This window comes from Akebia trifoliata, chromosome 12 (genome assembly GCF_017979445.1).
Source record: "Akebia trifoliata isolate Shusen 1 chromosome 12, ASM1797944v1, whole genome shotgun sequence".
Classification (NCBI taxonomy): Eukaryota; Viridiplantae; Streptophyta; class Magnoliopsida; order Ranunculales; family Lardizabalaceae; genus Akebia; species Akebia trifoliata.
Window position 1 is genome coordinate 18,315,481 of NC_141386.1, and position 22,872 is coordinate 18,338,352.

Here is a 22,872-nt window from a genome sequence, read left to right on the forward strand (position 1 = left end):
GACAATGTCCGGGATGAGGTGGAACTCTTTCTAAGGACAGAAGTAGATCGAGAAGAGTCAAGACAGCACAGATGTTTGGGTAAAAGGAAAGGAATTGGGATGGCAGATGAGAGTAAAGTGAAAAAAATAAGGGTCAGACTGGTTAAAGAAGTTTAGGAATTGCATAAGTCTGGGGATATGGTTAAGGCTGGACCATCTCTAGTCTTAAGAAGCGGGAGAAAACTCAAGGTTGCAAATGTCGATTAGACTATTTTCTTGGAATGTGCACGGACTCAACAACAGATCCAAAAAGGCTTCGGTTAAGGCAATAATTCAAGCTCACAAACCATACATTGTAACAATTCAAGAAACCAAAATGGAACAAGTGGATAAGGCGGTGGTTCGTGACATTTGGGGTAAGCGGTACTTGGGTTGGAAGTATCTTTCAGCCAATGGGACAGCAGGAGGTGTTTGGGTGTTATGGGATAAGAGGTTGATCGAGGTGGAAGATTCATTAATGGGAGCTTTTTCTGTATCTATTCTATGTCGGTGTACAGGGAAGGAAGACAATTGGGTGTTTTCGGGAGTTTACGGCCCCACTAGAGAATGGGAACGAAAACAATTCTGGGAGGAGTTGGATGATGTGGGTAGTTATTGGAACCAGCCGTGGTGTTTGGGAGGTGACTTCAATGTTATTAGATTCGCTTGTGAGAAACAAGGAGGTTCGAGGATAACAACAAGGATGAGAAGATATGGGGAATTCGTGAATCGGAATAATTTAATGGACATCCCACTCCAGGGTAGAAGCTTCACTTGGTCCAACCAACATGATTTACCCACTCTCAGCAGATTAGACAGATTCTTGGTTTCACATGATTGGACTTCGATATTTTGCCAGCTATCTCAAACGGCCATTCCAAACCCAGTATCTGATCATTGTCCTATTCAGTTGGTAGTAGGACCACTCAACAGGGGCCCCATTACATTCCAATTCGAGTTGATGTGGTTGAAATACCACAATTTCAAGGAATTGGTAACCGATTGGTGGAGGAGCTTTTCATTTACAGGAACAGCAAGGGATATATTCAGGAGGAAGCTAAAGGCCCTAAAGATGATTCTAAAAGAATGGAATAAGGAATCCTTCGGAAGGGTGGATGCGCAGAGAAAGGAGATCCTTTCAAGAATTGAAGATTTGGATCGTAGGGAAGAGACGAATTCGATATCGATGAATGAAAGGTCAATGAGATTAGACCTTCGTGAAAAATATCAACGGTTGGCACTTCTGGAAGAAATCAGTTGGAAGTAGAAATCCAGAATCAGATGGCTTAAATAAGGGGACGACAACACAAAATGTTTTCACTGCATGGCCAATGCCCGAGATAGGAACAACCACATCACGAGGTTGCATGTGAACGGGGAGTAGGTGGAAGGCGAAGATGCGGTAGCCAAGGGGATCGTAGATTTTTACTCAGAGTTGTACATCGAAGGAACTAATAACAGACCGAAACCCGACCTTCTCCAGTTTGATAGAGTCTCTGAGCCCCATAGTGAATTGTTGGAAAGACCCGTTGAAGAAGAGGAGATATGGGATGTTATCTCAAGTATGAAGACCGATAAAGCACCAGGGTCAGATGGCTTTCCTATGGAATTCTACAAGACTTGTTGGGAAACCATTAAGAACGATTTTATTACTCTAATCAATGAATTTTTTAAAGAGGGAGTGTTGGATCATGACTCCAACTGTACATTCATTGCTCTAATTCCAAAGGTGGCGGGGACTGAAAATATCAAGGACTTGAGGCCTATTAGCTTGGTGAACACTAGTTACAAAATCATCACGAGCATTCTTGCTAAGAGATTGAAATGTGTCATCCACAGGCTAATAGAGTGCAACGAGAGCGTATTTTTCAAAGGAAAACAAATTCTGGATGGGGTTCTAATAGCAAACGAGTGCATTGACTCTAGAGTGAAATCTGGGAAAACAAGTGTAGTGTGCAAGGTAGATTTTGTGAAGGCTTACGACCACGTCAACTGGCAATTTTTGGAATATATGTTAGAGAATATGGGTTTTGGTAGGAAGTGGATCACATGGGTTATGACGTGCGTGACTTCCCCCTCTTACTCGGTCTTAGTGAATGGATCGCCCCACGGCTTCTTTAGGAGTACAAGAGGTCTCAGACAAGGGGACCCTCTATCTCCTTTCTTGTTTATCATAGTAGCAGAAGCTTTTGTTAAGATGATGGAAAGAGGGGTAGAGAATGGATTTTTCTCAAGGTTCTCAGTAGGCATGGGCACTATTATTATTTCGCACCTACAATTCGCAGATGATACTTTTGTGTTCCTGGATGATTCCATAGAGCAGATAAGGAGGCTAGGCGGATTGCTTTGTTGTTTTGAAGTGGTGTCAGGTATTCCAGTTAACATGAGGAAAAACAAGGTACTTCCAATCGGCTTGGCTAGGTGCACAACTCTTCTAGCAGCTTCGTTGGGGTGGCAGGTGGGTAGTCTCCCCTATTCTTATTTGGGGATGCCTTTGGGGGCCCCCTACAGGAGGGTGGCGATCTAGGATCCAATAGTGGAAAGGATTGAAAGGAAATTAGAAAGGTGGCAAGCCAATAACTTATCCAAGGGAGGTAAACTGACTTTGATCAAAAGTGTTCTTTCTAGCATTCCAATATATTTTCTTTCTCTCCTTTCAATGCCTCGTAGTGTAGAACTAAGGCTAGCCAAGTTGTTTCATAATTTTTTATGGCATGACAGAAATAGGAATAAAAAACACTATCTTGTGAATTGGAAACAAGTTTGCTCTCCTAAGAAACAAGGCGGTCTCAGTATTAGGAGACTTGGGGAAATGAACATGGCCTTGAGGGGAAAATGGTTGTGTAGGTTTGGAAACGATGGGGACAACTTATGGAGACGAGTTATAGAAAGTAAGTACAAGTCCAGTCAGACAGGGTGGGAAAGTGGACCAACCAGACAACCATATGGGTGCGGGATGTAGAAGGGCATCATGAAGATTATCCCCTTATTCAAAATGAGAGTCAAATTCAAAGTGGAAGGCAGTCGAGTAAGATTCTGGGAAGACACATGGTGTGGAAATCGACCTCTAATGGAGGTATTCCCAATGTTGTATTCCTTATCCTTGAAGAAAGGGCAACCAATCACATCCATTCGTCGAGCCATGGACGGAGACTTTGCATGGGACCTTGGTTTTTGAAGGGGCATTAATGAGTTGGAACTTCAAGAAGTTGGTAGGTTAGTCGGTGACGCTTCAAGAATCGAGTTACGTACGGGAAGGGAAGATAAGAGGATTTGGACGGCAAGTAAAGATTGAAGATTTTCGGTTCGTTCCTTCTATCAATCTTTGAATAGCAATGGAGCTTCTCTCTTCCCTCATGACTCGATTTGGGGTCCAAAAGTGCCAAGCAAAGTTGCTTTCTTCACGTGGACAACGGTTCTAGGAAGGATTCAAACGACGGATTTGTTTGATGCGGCGTGGATTGTGCGGGGAGAGTTGCTGTGTGTTATGTATGGAAGATGGAGAATATTCGGATCACCTTCTAATCCATTGTAAATTCTCACATGCCATTTGGACTCATTTTTTTAAAGTTATTTGGGATTTCAACATGCCTACTGAGATCAGTTAAGGATATCTACACTAGTTGGTCGTCAATTGGACACACGTTTGGTGGCACAAAGAGGATGTTGTGGAACATTACGCCATTCGCAATTTGTTGGGGGTGTGGATTGAGAGAAATAGGCGCATCTTCGAGGGGAAGCAGTTAGATTGTCCACAAACAATTATGTCTATCTTGGGTCTTATCTTTTGTTGGTCGAAAGTATTTAAGGAGCTTAGGGGTTTGTTTTTTGAAGATTTTGTGTGTAGGTGGGATACGATTTGTTGTCTTGTTTCGTGATTAGTCTTGTCTTGTTTTTCCAGGTCGGTCATCTCGACCAATTTGATTTTGGTTCTTGAATACAATGCTATTTATAAAAAAAAGTGAATATTGTCGTCAAGTTCGAGTAACCTATCATTGCCTTGTAAAGGAACAACTACCATGGACAAAGTGACACTTCATTAGATTGCTAGCCTGAAAACTAAAAAGAAGAAAGATAAAATTAAATAGCCTCAGGATATATTTGACCTCGATGAAGACCAAAAAACATATAAAATACCCATCAACCTTGTCTTAGCCTATCGAATAACTTAAATTGAAACTGCTCTGAAGAATATCAAAGATTCAAATGATTTTGCCCTTAGATTAAGGACAATGACATTATTTCTTATTTTTCGTATGCTAGAGAAATTCACCATACCAGATATGGATCAGTTTGATAGGATTGGATGCCTCAGAACTCACGTAAAAGTATATATCAGTATCATACAAGCTCAGGGACTGAGTGAGGAACAATTGGCTCAACTCTTTCAAAGAACTTTTATCTATGAATCTATCGATCAAACTAATTAACAAACCTTTTAAAATGAAAATCACCAAATTACCTAATCAATTTTAAAAATCAAAATCATCAATTGACGCAAAATTTGGATAATTAACCAATCGATCGCACTTGGAATTAAATTGACAAATTGAATTTTAGAGTGGATTCATTGCAAGACACCTGAGATGCATGGGATCATTGCCAATGTATTTCAATTGTAGGAGAATTCTCCCACATTTGGTTCACCCAAGAGAAGTGTAAAGAAGGAAAAAAATCGAGTAAGAGAGAGAAAGAGTCCTATGATTACTTGACCTCTTTCCCCCCCCCCCCAAAGGCATAGTTGAAACTACATAAGAGAGAGAGATTCCTCATGGGACTTGACCTCTCCTTATTTTTGTCTATATAAGCAGCACCCTATGCATGTTTAGAAAAGAGAGTTCTCTAATGACTCACATAAAACTAAGGAGATTCGGCTAGAAAGGAAGGAAAATAAGAAAAAAAAATGCAATAGAAAGGTTTCAAAATTAAAATAAAAATGAAATAAATGCGTAGCAAAGGGTTCCACAAAAAAAAAATAGCAAGAAAAAAAAATTAAAAGAAGAAAAATAAGGAATAGGGCAGAGTTACTTACCTCGACCTCCAACACAACTCTCCATTCTCATCACCTCCAATAGTTGAACTCATCACCATTATTATCTTCTTCATTCTTAATCGAACTTCTTCATCACCATCATCTTCTTCCTCCACCAAACCAACCCATAAACATCTTCACTTCACTTTCATCCTCTACCCATTGTTCACATTCTCAACCTCATCACATCCTCTTTATCTCAAACAACCTCTTCTATTATCATCATCTTCATCGTAGCAAACTCATAGCTTTTCTCACTATTTTCATCACATCCAGGCAACCCCAACAGATGTTTCTCTATCATCCTCTTCATTCTTCTTCCCTCCCTTCATTAAACCTCCATAGACCTTTGTTATAGTATCCCAAGCAACCTCCACAAATCCACGTTTTCTTGCAGCCATAAAACCACTTAACAAACCTTCTAGGTTTCATATTTTCATTGTCCACAGCCCATTCTTCACACTTCCATCCTTGAAGCAGCAACACCTTCAACTTGCAACCCTACTCACTACAACTTCAATTTGTAATACCTCTTCATTGTTTGTCCCATCCCGAGCTTTGTAGCAATTCTTTTCGGACTATCACACACATGCGATAAAAGAGATTATCACATATCGGTTTAATCAAACTGTAGAGAAAACATCATGTTGAGACTCTATAGGTTTTTTTGAAGGGATCCTAACAATTGGATTTTTGCACTTCTTTAAGGTTAGTCGAGTTGTTTCTTTATTTTATTTTTATACTTTTTATCGAGTCAATTCAATGCATAAAAGTTTTCTTTTGTTTATTCAATGAGTCATCTCACTTTTTCAAAAATTCACATTTCAAGATTAAAACAAAATATTTTTTTCTAAGTAGGCTAAGTTAATTTTTATCAAATTTTAAAAGTCACCGAGCCAACTCGTTGACCTGGACAAGTTTTTTGAGATTTAACGTGTATTTTTCAAACTACGTTTGGTCTGATCCCAAAAGATATCTAGGGTACGTAAGCAGCCTAAGAAGTCACTTTAGGCCTAACCACAACAAAATATATATTTTTTTATTTTTTCTTCACACTCATTAAGTTTATTTCCGAATTTTTTTACGAGTTGACTTGTTAGCACTTAATTTGATTTTTTTCTTTTATAAAATTTGGTCATCAAGTTGATTCATTGATTTTTTTTATGCATTTGGTATTACATCTATTCACTAATGTTTGCCACATTGGGTAAATTAGGCTTTTTGAGAATTAATATTTCTTTATTAAAAATACAAAATTCGAGAAAATCATGTAATCCAATTTTAGAAAATTTAAGCTATAGGACTCAATTAGCTAATCTAGCATAATATGACGATGATGATGGTCAATCTTTAACCTTGACCTTGATTATAGTCACTTGTAGTTGACTTTGACATCACTTTGACCCTAGTTTGACTTTAGTCTTCATTCATTGATCATAGGATAGTCTTGGATCGTAGTAGAAACTGATCATCTCGATCGGGCTGATTTGATGCCTAACACCTCCCGAAACCCGTAGTTTGACTCCTTACCCATTGTCTTTATCGCAGACCGAATTGAATTCCATTCAGAGTCATCTTATGCTTCCTAAACCTAAACTAGGTGGCAACTCAAAAACATAGAGGATCTGCAGCATCCCACAGATGTCCGAAGGAGCATTCACACTTAGACAAATTTTCATAACTTTCTATAATTTTAACTATTTATTGTTTAATCGCATTTTCTAAATTTTTCTAGTCAACCAGAATCATCATGTAGAATTGGTTGATATGTTAGAACAAAAAATATTTTTAAGAAAGATGTACTTTGATAGGTACCTAGAATTATAGATTATTTATCGATGAAGTAATGAATGGATAAAGGGAACCTATGTTATCAAATGTTTGATGGGTCAGTGATACTAGCATTTTTTAGTGGCTATGTCACGTGAGATGTGATTTATTGATAGATGAATGAATAGATTGATAGATGGTTGAAAATGATGTAACATTGGCTAGATGTCATTACCATACATTTGTTAGTATTCTTTATAGAAAGAAATTATATATATATATATATCCTGTAGTGGGGGCAAACTATGGTTAGTTGTATAGTGAAGATGAATGATTTTAGGGAGAAATTAAGAGGTTTTAAGTTAGAAGTTGAAGAAAATGATATCTAGGTCATTTCCAAATAATATTTGAGAAGTCACAGTCGAGAGGCAAAGTCATCAACAAAAAATTGAAGAGGTGAGGGAGTGGGGACAAATGGGGCATCTAATTAGTTGAAAATATAGAGGTGTCTTAAAGTTCAGTGGGGACAAATGGGGCATGTTATTCATATTTTCAAATAAAAGTTTAGCCTCATGTTGAGGCTCTCCGTCAAATAGATGGTTGAGATGATATAGGTTTTCAACAAAAATGTACCCCTAGAAAAAAAAATTGTATTGGTTCCTAGGCGATCAATATTGATTTTTAGGAAATATTCGTTATTCCTCTTATCTCAATTATTTGTTTGATGGAGGAGTTGGAATCTAGCATTTTCAAAAATAATAAAATGAAAAATGAAAGTGATGTAATTGTCCATAAGTAGATTCGTGGCTTATAATCCAAGACATTGAATGCATTTTTGGATGTGTGGTTCAATTCGAATTATCCAACTAATTAAAAAATTATTCTAGTGAAGCTTATAAAACATTAATTAGATAGAGAAAGGGGTGGAGACAAGATTTTCCTGTAGTGGGGGCAAACTATGGTTAGTTGTTTAGTGAAGATGAATGGTTTTAGGGAGAAATTAAGAGGTTTTTGGTTAAAAGTTGAAGAAAATGATATTTAAGTCATTTCCAATTAGTATTTGAGAAGTCCCGATCAAGAGGCAATGTCATCAACAAAAAATTGAAGAGGTGAGGAAGTGGGGACAAATGGGGCATGTAATTAGTTGAAAATATAGGGGTGTCTCAAAATTTTGTGGGGGCAAAAATTGGAGGGAGGTGAGGGTGTAAGGAGAAATGGGGAGGGAATGGGGACAAATGGGGCATGTGATTAGTTTAAAATATAGGGGTGTCTCAAAGTTATGTGGGGGCAAAATTTTGAGGGAGGTAAGGGTGTGGGGGAAAATGGGGAGAGAGTTGAGGGAGTGGGGACAAATGAGACATGTAATTAGTTGAAAATATAGGGGTGTCTCAAAGTTCTGTAGGGGGAAATTGCCCCCACCAGCTCCTTACTAGCTCTGCCCCTGTATATATATATATATATATATATATATATATATATATATGGGTAGCGTTCAATGGCTAACTTTTTGGCAAAATATTTTTCAAAACATGAGGTAGAAGTTTTGGAATGGGCTGGTTTTTGGTGAGGATGATCTCTACGGTGAGGAGATCATCCTCACTGAAAATCAGCCCATTCTAAAACTTCTAACCCATGTTTACAAGTTGAAAATTTGTGGACCGTCCATTTTTTGTAAACTGTTTTTGATGGGGTTAGAAGTTTTGGAATGGGCTGATTTATGATGATGATAATCTCCTCACCGTAGAGATCATCATCACAAAAAATCAGCCCATTCCAAAACTTCTAACTCAAGTTTCAAAAAATGTTTTGCCAAAAAGTTTGCTAAAAAGTTTGCCATTGAACGTGACCCTATATATATATACATACAATACAAAAAAAATTTTGAAAAGGGTCCTGAAATACCTAAAAAGAATGTTTCGCTGATATATTTTCAGAAGCAATGAGTCAATCTAGGATAACACTTGATTTTCTATTCTTTTTGGAGAATATCTACGTGTAAATGTGGTATTTGTATAGTGTAGAGATAGTCGAGGTTCAAATTGCATCGTTTAATAAGCTTAGACACGAGGAGTCTCTCTTGTACTAATAGATCATTGAAAGTGTAATCATCAAACAAATGATCAACATAATTGGTTCTAGTATTTGGACCTTGTTTAATGGTCAGTTTAAATTGAATAAATGATCATCCAAATATAGTAGCAATGACCGACCACAAAATCAAATAGGAATGGTGAGATTTCACGTCGATAATAATTGTGAATATCAAAATGCCATAGTCAAAGTCGTCATATCGACATGTTCCTTAACACTTTTATCGATTACACTGTCATATTTGTATTATGTATTTTTCTTTATTATGTGATGACTGATAGATGTTTTAAATTTCTAAAGCGTGATAAAAAAAATTTTAACTATAGAACTGATAGATAAATAATTATTACAATTGTTTACTATTTTTCACTTAGTCTTTATTTGAATACTATATTATATCAAAATTTTCATGATTTAAATTTCAGTATGATTATATGTTTCATGTCGTGACTAGATGTTAGGACATTAGATTTTCTGTTGAGTAATTCTCATTACCCTCTTTACTATTCACCATTTTAGATATTTCGACTATTAAGGAGCCAATTTATGAGAAGATATCTAGGGTTGAGATTTCAATGAGTTGCAATCTCCATCAATTTGAGAAATATTTAGAATTTAGGTTATTTATGTTTCAGCTTGAGAAACTTATGTTAGGGCATTGTGTGCTTATATTTAGTATTGTAACTTAGATATGTCTTTTGTTTATCTTGGTGTGATATGTTTTTAGGAGATTTAAGGATTATGGATCATGATTATTATTGATTAGTTTCCACACCCTAATTTTATATTGTCATTTATATATTTTTTGTTGCATTATAATTGTTGGAAACATGAATTGTTATCTTATTATTATATGTAAAATGAGTTGAGTAGTTTATCATGCCTTGAGATCTAGCAAAGAAATCCTGGATTTGTGTTGGATCAAGGGGGTGTGACATATATTATTTTATAAAATAAAGTAGAAAATGAAAATTACAAATATTATTGTTCATTTCAAAATACATCAGTTTTATAAAAATAAAAAAACTTATTTATCAAAATGGTAAATTACCATTATTTCGATAATTTTTCAATTTTCAGGTACCACTTTAGTAATCCTACATAGATAAATTGAAGGTTTTAAAAGGGAATTCAATTAAAATCCCTAATTAAAAACCTAAATAAATGAGGAATTAAAAATTAATTTACAACACTTTAAGTAACCAAAAAATAGAAGAAAATAAACATACACCCTAGATGTATATGTGTTGGGTGGTCAAACAAAATCAATTAACATCCAAATTAAAACCTTGAATAAAAAAATTAAAAAAAAAAACATAAAAAAGGAATGGAAATAATTTTAAAGTAATTAAAAAAAAATTAGTCATATATAAACTCTAATTTTTTAACCACATGCAACTCACTAGTAAAAGAACAATGATAATATTTAGATGTAAATATTTATTTATTAAATTGATTTTTAATGATTTGATTCAACTAAGACGAGATGACTCGAACGATTCAACTTGGTATTAGAGTGAGGATTGAGACGAGACGAGACATCGGGTTTGAACCATGGTTTTTAAACTCGTCCAAGATTGAGATGTATCATCCGAGTTAACTCGGTATCTGAGCTGAACGAGATCAACTCACAGTCATTTTTTGATCGAGTTTTACGTTTTATAGTGTAATTTTTTGAATTATCTCATGAGATGTCATCCGAGACGACTCAATATCGGAGCTGAACGAGACGAGACGCGATACCGACTTTAAAAACCATGGTTTGAACAAATATTGGTCGTTGACTTAGTTAGTACAAATGTTTTCGTTATTTTTCAATGGCTTAAATGATGGATTTAGACTTTGAACTAAAGAGAATTCCAAGGATTTCTTCAGTTTGTGCTTCTAGATGAGGTAAGAACACCTACCTCTGTTCTCTTTCTCAATTTCATGCAATTTTTATTCAAGACGATTCTGCTAGCTTCTTGAGTTACTGTCACCGCACCATCACCATCAAGGGAAGAGAACATTGATTTTGCTGATGACCATGTGTTCTTTTTTGAGGAATGGGTTTTGATTGTTCATGGGTGATATGTTAGAACTCAGTGGAGTTGATGGGTTTTTTGACAGATTATTTGAGAATTCGGAGCTGATTTTGGGTTGATTAAGTTAAGAGATTCATGGGTATTATCGAATTTCATATTATCAGAATTGGTTTTTTTTTTTTTTTTCAGGTGTTGGATTTGGTTATTATGAAGTTCTCTTGATCCTAAACCCTAAATTGGGTTTTCAATTATTTAGACAATCTTATGAAGCTTGATGTCCATAAGTATATTTCATTTTGGTGATTGTGTATTATTTGCTTGTGAAGATTAGGGATCTCATGGTTTATGACTTCTACAAAGAGATTTTTACTCCTCATTTGGAAAAACCGGGCTTGATTGTTAGGGTGCTTCTTTTTTACTTAGATAAATGGTTTAAGTGCACAACTTGTTTATTTATTTATTTATTTTTATATTAATCGGAATATTGGTAGTCTCATCTTGGGTGAAAATGGATGCTTTGCAAGTTTTATCTTCGGCTACACAAATTGTTTCTAGCATGGTAGGAGCTGTTGTTGCATTAGAGCAAGCATCTAGGAATCTAGATGAAGCTCCGAAGAGAATCCAGAACCTAGAGAAGTTCGTATTTGAGCTTGAAATTTTGACCTGGCGGATGAAGCAAAAACACGCGCACAAGCTTCATAATCCTCAATTAGAGCACCAAATTGAAAGCTTGAATGAACTTATCAAACGGTTACATCCAAACATTGGAAAGGCAAGGAAGATTGTGTCCAAAAGTAGAATTAAGAACATGGCTAAGGTTTTTTGGAGCTCTGTTGTAGGAGACCCCCTCTCGAAACTAATACGTTCAATCCAAGATGACTTGAACTGGTGGCTTGAATCTCAAAAGCTGGCTGGGGATGTTGAGAAAGTTATAGACTCAACCGCACAAAACACACCTGTTCGATTGAGAATCAGTGGAGTGCAAGGGTACCCAATTTCTAATAAGTGTCACTATTTGATAAATTTATTGGAGCAAGAATGTTCTCATCGGGTCATCCTCATTGTTGGGTTATCGGGTATTGGAAAATCATGCTTGGCTCGTCAAGTAGCTTCTGCTACTCCAATGAAGTTTATACATGGGGCCATTGAACTTAGGTTTGGTCAGTGGTGCAGTAGAGTTGCTTGCAATGGAAGTAAGGCTGAATATCAAAAACGCCTAGCTAGAAAAATCTGTAAATTTTTGGTGCAGATTGGATTTTGGAAGAAGATTAGGGATGACAATAGTGGGGATCTCGATTATGTATGTTACTTGCTACAAGAAGCCTTGTTTGGCAAGAGTATTTTGATACTTCTTGATGATGTGTGGGAGCAAGATATAGTTGAGCGGTTTGCAAAGATGTCTGATAATAATTGTAGATTCTTGGTAACCACTAGAAATGAGGCTGTTTATGAAATAACAGAGGCAGCGAAAGTGGAAATATGCAAAGACGATGCAAGGGAAATAAGCAAAGCTATTCTTCTCTACCATAGCCTACTCAATCTGGACGAGCTTCCGGTATGAAAAAAACTATATACATTCTTGACCTTCAAAGTGAAATGAATTCAATTATATTATTATTATTTTAACATTTTGTTAGAAATTAATTATGGTTCTCGAATCAATTTTTGAATTGGTCCTCTGCTTCCAAATTTAATTTTTGTTGATCTCCTTCTCCACCACTTTGATCCCATAGTCTTTAGGCCGATCAATATCATAGTGATAAATTTGGGGGTCCAACTCAAAACCAATTAGCAATGAGTGGAGAGGCCCAAAAGCTTATAAAGAGAGAGACATGCAATGAGTGTCTGATGTGAGACTAAACTCAACACGCCCCCGCATTTGTGAGCCAGACCGGGCCAAAGCACGTGGATATATGAATTGGGTGACATAGAGGAGAGAAAGGCCCGCTCTGATACCATGATAAATTTGGGGGTCCAACTCAAAACCAATTGACAATGAGTGGAGAGGCCCAGGAGCTTATAAGGAGAGAGACAAGGCAATAAGTGTCCAATGTGGGACTAAACTCAACACTTGGTATGGTATCTAAATAGAGAGGAACTTTTACCATTTGATCGTGTCGTTATATTCCCTCAGAAATGTTGATTAGAATTTAAAATTTTCCTTAACTTGGTTGGCAAGCAAAGGGTCGAACCAAAAGGGATAAGGGGAGAATTGTTCTTGAGGTAGAAATGGATGAAAACCAAAGATTAAAACTGTTTGAGTTAAAAGTGAGTCACAAAAATAGAAATGTAAAGTGCTGGAAATTAAATTAAAAGTATAGCAATGGAAGCCATTAGAGAGAAGGATCCACCTAGAGCCATCTACCCAGTCTAATCTAGTTTCTATCATCTTGTTATCTCAATCCAAAGAAAAGAATTGCACACAGTTGGGAATCAAAGTTAGGGCTCCTTCACTCACTGTAGTATGAAGCCCTTACTACCCAATATCTAAACTAAGCACAGAACATCTTGATCTTACCAAAGTATGAACCATCAAACTCTAGCATAAAGGGTGCAAGGGTTCATCTCTTAGCTTTGTTCCATGGGAGTTTGACAAGCCTTGAAGAGAACCCATAAACATTAAAGCAAAACATAGAGGAATCGCAACTAAATTACAACATAAATAAAACTTGCTCTAGGCTTCCCCACTCTCTAATGGAGGGAGATTAGCCTAAGGTCATCGTAAGAGTAAAAGAAAGATAGAGAAGAAGAAGAACACTTGTATTCATGAAGATCAAAGTTACACTCTCTCCTCTCTCAATATTTACAAAACTAAAACCTATTGAAAATAGAAAATTATAGAAGAATTGGCTCAAGGACAAAAGACTAAAGGAAGGGACCTAAGGCTAAGAACTTTCTCCATAATAGGCAAGGGTCCTATTTATAGAAGGAATAAGGGCTTTTGGAAGGATCCTTTATGAGACACTACCACAAATTGATTGCTTTGTGCATACATAAATGATCCGCGCAAAATTATGGCGAACTTTCTCACTTTTATAGCACTGCGGGTTGAGCTTGCCGCACCACAGTGAAGTTGACCCATAATTTGTTGGGTCTTAGCTGGAGTCCTTCTAGAACTCTCTTAGTTGCAAAGCAAAGACGAAACTCTATTTTGTGTCCCATTTTGTTCTTCTAATCTTTGACCTACATAATCAAACACGTGCGTAATCAGTTTTCTGATAAATGCGTTATTCATGCAATTATACCTGATTAAGATGATAAATCATGTAAAGAGATAATATGAGGCATAAACATGATTATTCATTAATAACGGTAAAACTGGGACATAAATCGTGATTTGTGCCTGGAAGAAGTGCGGATAAATCAGTGTTTTGAGACACCATTGATCACCATCGTGTGTGGGTAAATAGTTATTTAGTTGCATGGCATTAATAAAATACAAATCCTCTGTTGCTTCGATTATTCTAGACAACTTACATACCTATTTTAGAAACGTGTCGGATTCTGGTGCAACACTTTCATATTCCTTTCGTTCTTCCATTCCTTAATTGAAATATATTAGTAGACATTTTATTACAATAGATTATAAGTTCTATGACATGATCTTGAATGTTGATATATCGTACGAATCATGAGACATTTCATCTCAGTATTCGCTATTCTTGTTATTTTATGAGGATCACTTCTTTTATATAATTCACAGTATTCCACCAAGTCCAAAATTCACTTATTTAGGATTCCCCTAATCCAATACTTAGTGCCCTGTTGGGCTTACACTCTATATCAATGGAATATAATGTGAAAGAGAGCTGATATTGCCACTCCAATTCCTATGTAAATCACCAAAAGAATTGCACAGTTGGTGTGGCGTTAGTAAAAGTTGATGTAGCAATAGTAACTCTCTATATTTATACTTGGGTAACAGATAATGTAACAGATAATTATTAAATATTTTATTCCTTTACTCCAATTTATATACATGAACTATCCCATATTTCATCTTGTAGAGTGTTGCCGAGAGCTTGCTTGAACGTTGTGGCCACCACCCTCTTACAGTTGCTGTCATGGGTAAGGCTCTGAGGAAAGAAACAAGAGCTGAGACATGGGAAAGGGCGATCAGCAATCTCTCTATCTATGCCACATGTGCCCCGGGTCCCATCTCATACGTGAATGAGAAAGAAGCTGAGAACAAATTAACCATCTTTGGCTCATTTGAGTTCAGTCTAGAAGCCATGCTGGAAAACTCGAGACGGCTTTTCATAGCTCTTGCAGTGCTATCATGGGCCGAATCCATCCCAGAAGCGTGTCTAGAAGCTCTATGGTTGGTGCTAGGCCAGGACACATTGTTCCCTCTCGCAGTCTGCAAGCTTGTTGAGGGTTCTCTATTGATCAAAACTGATTCTTATCCCATGTACCAAGTACATGACATGGTTTCTTTGTATCTCGACAGTAAGACCAATGAGGCAGTTGAAATGCTGCTAAGTGTATCTACGCCAGATGTCGCTGCATCCATCACTCCATGGCTTTTCATTTTCGGGAAAGAAGAAGTTAAAATCATTGTAGAGCAGAAGATGAACTCTTCCCTTGATGTATTAAAAGAAAAACAGGCAATAATCACCTTAGAAGCCATTGTTCAAGCTCTCATGGCTAGCAACTCAATATCCGAACTTGAAGCTAGTAGAGCAAGCTTTTGTAGCATATTGGGCCCAAGGACTACAGATTTGATCTATTTCGGTTCACCGGATCTTGTTGCAGGGTTTGCAAGGGCAATTAGTAATATATTTAGTAAGAATGATTATAATGAGTATGTCCAATCACTTGAAACCGTTGGTGCAGTTGACAAGCTTGCTCATGTTTTGGAAAACTGTGAGGACCCCATGACCCAAACCAACATATCGATGGTTCTTGCAAAGTTTGCTGAATATGGAAGCCCAGATACCATTGATAAGGTTCTCCAAAGCATACCCATAAATAGGTTGGTTGATTTGCTCGCGTCTAACACTGAAGAGTGGCATGAGAGTGTGTTCACAATGTTGATTTCATTGACCAAAGCAGGAAAATTGAAGGCAATTGAGAAAATGTTTGATTTTGGGGTCGACAAGAGTCTAATTAAGCTTCTTGAGAATGGATCAGAAGTCACACAACACCATGCAATCGTCACACTGAAGGTGTTCTATGAGTTAGGTGGCCCACATGTGAATAGGTTTCTTCGGTCGGGTACACTCAACCTCTTGCCTTGGCATGCGAGGCTAAGCTTGGAAAGATTTGTTTTGTCCGATAGAAATGTCCCAATTGCACCTAAAATACAGACATTTGAAGATCTCATTCACAAGATTCTCGACAGAGATCAGAACCTAGTATTGGAGGCAATGCAGGAGCTTGTATCTGTGATTGAAAAGGCGGGTGAGGCTACGATCCAAGAAATGATAATCCAAAGTCCCCTGATTGAAAGATTATCAGAGTTGTTGCAACTCGGACACTCTGGAAACAACTCAACAAGATCAGAATCTGCTTTTCTACTAATGAAGCTGGCCTGTTCGGGTGGAGAGCCGTGCATCCGGAAGTTTCTTGAGTACGATGTTGTTCCCGAGCTAGTCAAGATGATGCAATGCAACATCGTGGAGTTGCAGGATTCGGCATACACAACTCTCCATCAGATGCTCTTTGGGCAAGGTGGGACCCTCGTTTTTAATCGAATAGTCCAAATGGGTTTCATCGAGAGGTTGGCTCATTTGGTTGAGAGCAAATCGCACAAAACAAGGGAGGTGTGTGTGCATTGTATACACGACCTTGTTGAGGTGGGCAACAAAGCAAGCATAGATCAGATGTTTTCTTTTCAAGTGGTGGAGAAGCTTGCAAGGCTCGAGAAGAATGTTGGAGGTTCAGGCGACATGGTTGTTGGGTTTCTCAAAGGGATGGATAAGTGTAAGAATCTTTCGACGGCAGAGCGGCGCGTGATGAAGCAACAGGTGGTCAGGAAGGTGAGAGTGGCCTTAAAAGGTTATAAATTTGAAGCTCGGATTGTTGCAGCTGTAGAAGCATGTGTTGGTGAGAGATCAAGAGGAGCCAGTACTAGTAGACAGAAGAAAATCTAGGTGTTCTTTTGTAAAAACGAATTAGTTGTTACAAATTCATACTAGATATTTTGTACATTTAAATGCTCTCTATAAATTAAATCTTAAAACTTAAAGTGGGTTTTCAGATACCATACTTGTTGATCGATCAAAGTAATCAATCTTCCAAAGCTCAATGTTTTCGATACTTAATGAATAAGTTTCGCTTCTCACAAAGAAGAAATAAATTCTCCCATTTTTTTTTTTAAAGTCACCATTAATTTGCAATTCTTGCAATCAATGATTTAATCCAGACTTATTTGTTAAGTTTTGAAAAATATATTTTTATATTATATTTAAAATGAATTTTGTTTAATAATATGAAAATTTATAATTTTGTTAAATGTTATGTTTAATATATGAATTATACACTTCTATATCACTATGTATAATATATGAATGATACCCCTACTTTGTCACTATGTACAAGACCAACTCCAAGTTCTTTAACTAAAATTGAAACCTGTTAATTAGTTTCTTGATTGAAAATTAATTTGCCAATTTTTGTTGGTGTGATACTACAAAAGGCTGGAAGAGGGCTTCTAATTTGTTGATAAAAATAAGTCGACCCTAAGAATTGCTAACCTTTATAGGGAATTTTGTTTTAATAATTAAAAAAAATTTGAGCCCACATTGTATGAACATTGCAACCACTGCTTGAATCAATAAATCAGTTGCGTCTCACATGTCTACAATGTCCTAATTTGATGGAAAACTCATGCTCTTTAAATTTTGGAGTTTGCAATTGGGTACCCATTCTATTTGGGATTTGTTGTGGAGTCCTGTTGTGTGATTGCTCTAGGATATCTTATTCTATACTTCCCAGTCGATTAATTAGAAAATGACATTTTACTTCGAGGATAAGTAGAAAGGCTTCATTTTTAAATAAGGGTTAGGATCCGGTGATTCATGAAAAAAACATATGATCTTAATTGTTTAAATTCAAAATCCAACCATTATTTTGAACATGTGTGTTATGGGAAATGTATAAGTCTTGACTGTTGGAATTTTTATATATTTTTTTAATACAGTTTGGATCATGTCTTTTCTCATGAGTCAGTGGATCTCGACCCACTAAATAAATAACATTATAGTTTCTCTGAGTACAGCTGAAAGTCGCCTCGGTTTTTATTCTACTGGCTTAGGTTTTTGTCTCACATTCAATTGGGCACACGAGCCCTGGACTTACTCTCAGCATGCCCTCAAATAATCAAGCAAGTACATCTTGGCTCCTTTCTAGACATTCCATCAACAACCTCTTTTCTTCTTCTTCTAGATGAACCCCCACCTCAATGAGTTGGTTTGAATTTAGTTCTTGTGACGGAATAATGACACGTGTCATTAAGAAAGAAAAAAAAAAAAGTTCATTTGGGGCATTCTTCTGACCTGTGTGTTGCAGTCGCTCAGGTGGTTCATCGAGAGAAGGAGCTTTAATGTTGGTTGGGAAGATAAAGTTTTATAAGTAGAAAGTACTCTGATCCTTGATTTTTCAGGATTTAGACAATTAAATTAGAAAGGACTCCTAGTAAGGGAATCCCACATATTTCTCATCCCAAAATAGAAGGGATAAGGAAGGAAAATGTGCAAAATAGCAATCCTCTCTCTATAAATAAAGGATCCCCACATCAAAGGTACGATATTTTCTTGCATTAAGACTCTATCAAATTTTCTCTAGAGCTGACTTAGGCATCGGAGGCTTTGTGAAATAGGGAAGAATTCAAGGAGAAGAAGATAGTCCAATCAAGAAGTGAAGATCTCGAGGTGATCAGAAAAATCACCTTTACAATTGGTGCTATTAGTGGGATTAAACAAAAAAACACGACGTACACATGGCAAACACAAGGAACAATGGCCGAAGGGGTGCAACAGGATTTGAAGCAGAGGTGGCCATAGAAACTGCTACAAGAGTTGAAACAATGAGAGTTACAACGAAAGGTGAGGCTCCTGCATCCCAAGGAATGTAAGATAACCAAAATCCCATGGAAGACGTTCGCAACCTATTGGCACAAGTAAGGATAGATCTGAAGTAGAGTATAAAGCGACAATTAAATGAGATCTTAGCCCTCAGAAGAGAGAACGAGCAGTTGTGACAACAAAACACTAAAGGATCAGAGAACAGAGGGGACAACGACGATGATGTTGGGTGTTGAACTAGGAATTGCGACCTCGAAGTTTGGTCTAAGGGAAATTAGATCAATAATGGAAGAAATGTACCACCCAACCATTAACTTTGTTTAAGATGGAAGATTTACTGAGGCGAAGGGAGGATGCTATTGTTAGAGGGGAGCAAGTCGGTTGCCTCGCTTACTCGGTTATCAGGGATCTAAGGATATCATTGTTCACAGAGGCGATCCAAAACTTCAAGCCACAGAGGAAGTTCCACATGCCCAAGTTCAACTCTCTTGACGGAACTAAGGACCATGTAGAGCACATCATGCATTACAAGAACCTAATGATCGTTTATCAGGGAAATGACATGCTCACATGCAAGATGTTCCCATCCACCTTGCAGTTGGGAGCCATCTTGTTGTTCCAAAGTCTGCCACAAGCCTTGGTCGAGAACTTTCAATAATTGGAGGAGCTCTTTGTGGCTAAGTACATTCACAACCGGCGCAGGAAGGTCAAGGTCGACATACTGTTTTACCAAAGGTATGAGGAAATGGAAAGCATCCATGCTTTCATGGTTCGATTTTGCACCCAATTATTATTGGTTGAGAACTCTAAAGATGACATGGTAATTCAGGCCTACGCCAACACAGTCATACTAGAAATAAGGTTGCACAAGGAGCTAATCATCGACCCACCAGAAAGGTTGGAGGATGTATACATAACAATTGAGAAGTACATCACCTTGGAGGAAACCCTGAAGAGTAGGGCTCGAGAAACAGGACCGTTGTTACGCTGACCAAAGCTGAAACCGAGGGCAAAAGGAAAGAAGAGGAAAAAGGGGATGGGCAAGAAAAGTGGGATTTAGGGGTAAAAATTTAGGATATTTCTGATCATTTTTAATGGAATCTGACCTCACTATTAGATTCAAAATGATCGAAAAACATAGTTTAGCCTGTAAGCACGCTCAAATGCGAGTCCGAATATAACAGTTGCAAAATCCTCGATTATCGGGTCGGATCAGGCTAAAACAGTGACTTTTAGTTAGATCAATAATTTTTAAAATTTGATTATACCATTGGGTTCATAACGAAAAATTATTCAACATGAACTATTTATTTGTCATTTTTGGAGATCAGGAAGTCGAATTATCGTTAAAAACGAAAACGACATCAAGTTTAGGGGTCACCTCAGGCAAAAAATGTAAATTTTTGATGGAGACATAATTTGTAGAAATTGACTGCACCATTAGATCCAGAACGAAAAATTTGGTGAAATAGAGTATTTATTTGTCAGTTTTGGAGTCCGGATGATCAAGTTATCATCGATCAAAACAATAGGCGAAATACCGATTTCGTCCCAACTGTTATATAAATAAAATTTAATTTTTTTTTTATATATCTCATCTTCTCCAACCGTCTAACAGCCAACGAAAAAAAAAATTCGTTTTTTTTTTCTTCTTCGAATTTCAACTGTAGATCTACGACAAACGGCCACTTTTGACGATCGCCGCAGAAGAGAAAAATATCCGCAGCCTCAACATCTACAAAACCCACCCAATTTCTTCGTTTCACTTTCTATTTCATCCAATATCGTAAAAAATCAGTCGTATTTGTATATGGAAATTTCAAAACTTTGACTTCGGATTTCTTCCGTTTCAGGGTCAAACCGTCTTCCGACGCAGAAAGGAGAAACGTCCGCAGCCTCATTCTCTACATAACCCAACCAAATTCCTTCCGTTTTCTCGTCTTTTTCACCCCGTATAGTAAAAAATCAGCCGTATTTTTATACGGAGATTTCGTAACTTCGACCTCGATTTTCATCGATTTCGGGGTCAAACCGTCTTTCGCCGTAGAAGGGAGAAGAGACGAGCACATCAAGACCTTCGAAACCACAGGGCCAGTTTCAAAAATCAGCCGCTTTGAAGTTTGGTCTATCTCGATTTTCGTGCCGATCACCTCGATTTTCGCGCCAACGCTTCAATCCTTTCTCCTAGAGATTGTAAGGAACTCTCAATTTCTATTAGTAATCGTAGATTGTGAAACTTGCATTTAGGATTTTATCGGAAAAGTTTTAGATATATTTTCAAAATATAGAATTCTTTTGTTATTTAAAAATTCACGCCAAAAATTGCATGTTTGATATGTTTAATTGTATTTTTAACAAATTATACGTGGGTAGAGTATTTTAACGGGTTATTTCCATAAATTGGGTCTTGTGCACTGTTCGGACCCCGTTTTCATATGAAATTTGTATTTTTTTAATATTATTGATAGAAATAAATTCTATAATTGAAAAATGTGATTTAATATTCAATGAACTCATATTGAGTTGATGAATATCAGAAAATTGATATTTTATTGAAGAGATTGAAAACTGTAAAAATCAGAAAAAGGGTATGAAACGATAAAATGTCAGAGTCACACCCGAGGGGTGATGTCTGCATTTTACATTGTTGTGTTCTGTGCAGGTTGATGAACAGATATCCAGGGGTAATATTGTTAGTTGCATGTTTATTTAAATTTCTGTTAGCGCAAGGCGCTCCGTTATGTTATTTATTTTAGGCCGGGTGGCCACACTTGCATGGTAGGAAATTGGATATCCATTCTCAACCTTGTATTGTTAATTTCTCTTTTGTTTTCAAATGAAAATAATATATATATGTAACTATTTTGTGAAATGTTAAAGAGTTTGTGAATGCCTGAAGGGATAGTGTGTCATATCATCCGGAGTGGTGTACTATCCTGGGATGTACAGTAGGGATTACCAAACTCATATGTGGTATGGGACGCATATGAGAGTGGAGTCACAACTGGAATCCGGAATATTCTTCTCTATCTTTACCAGTGAACTTGTAATGTAAAGGTGGTCGTATACGAATGGTTTGTATATTTGGGAATCACGTGTACACCTAATAGGCATAGACGAAGATGATTAGTCAGTGATCACTAACAATCTATAGTAGTCGAACGTTCTGACACATCGAAAAGAGACCCATTGCTTACGGTTATGTCAAACGGCCAGCCTGAGCCGGATAAATGGTCAACCAAGTGTGGTAAACAGCGACCAGCCACAAAATCAGGAACTAAAAGCCAGAGAAGAATTGTAACATCATGTCCCGACTGGGAGCGATCCAGTCGTGAATCCCAACTCTCTAATTTCAATACTCCACCATTGTGTATTATGTATCTATTGCTTATTTTGATATATAAAATGAAATCCATGTTTAATGTTTCCATTTGATCAATTAGATTTGTATAAAAAGAGAATGTTATAGTGAGTAATGATGATCGATGTAATGTGAGTTTTAAAATGTTTAGTTGTTCATCCCTAACTATATGTACTAGTTAATCATAGTTTCTTCTGTAAAATTTTATATATTTGAGAATGATTTAGTATGCTTATTCGTTCATGTTAGAAGAGGTTATTGGCAGAAATTGTGTTATTCCTTACTGGGTAACCATTGTTACTCACCCTTTCCTTCTCCATTTTTTAGTTTCAGATCTGAAGCTTGGCGAAACAAGTGTAGAAAACGAACGAGGATCATCTGGTTGGTCAGATAGACAACCAGAGTCCGTCACCTGGTAAGTACTAGGGCTATACCCCCTATTGGCGTCAGTTTCTCCATGTAGTCTTATGGATTCTGTCTTGAGTGTTAGGAATTCTGTTAGAGTGAGGAATTTTGTATAATCCTGTATATAATTTTTCTTCTTCCGTA

At 37.0% G+C, this 22,872-nt stretch overlaps 2 protein-coding genes across 2 annotated transcripts; both read left to right on the forward strand.

The window, feature by feature from the left end:
- The first annotated feature begins 235 nt into the window (after positions 1-235).
- LOC147388990 (uncharacterized) lies at positions 236-1,285 on the forward strand. Its single transcript, XM_086419704.1, has one exon. It carries the CDS (start codon positions 236-238, stop codon positions 1,283-1,285), a length of 1,050 nt encoding a protein of 349 aa, XP_086275830.1.
- A 9,428-nt stretch (positions 1,286-10,713) lies between these two features.
- On the forward strand, positions 10,714-17,136 carry LOC147388991 (uncharacterized). Its single transcript, XM_086419198.1, has 2 exons — positions 10,714-12,490; positions 14,943-17,136. Exons 1-2 carry the CDS (start codon positions 11,444-11,446, stop codon positions 17,028-17,030), a joined length of 3,135 nt encoding a protein of 1,044 aa, XP_086275324.1. The 5' UTR covers positions 10,714-11,443; the 3' UTR covers positions 17,031-17,136.
- The last annotated feature ends 5,736 nt before the right edge of the window (positions 17,137-22,872 follow it).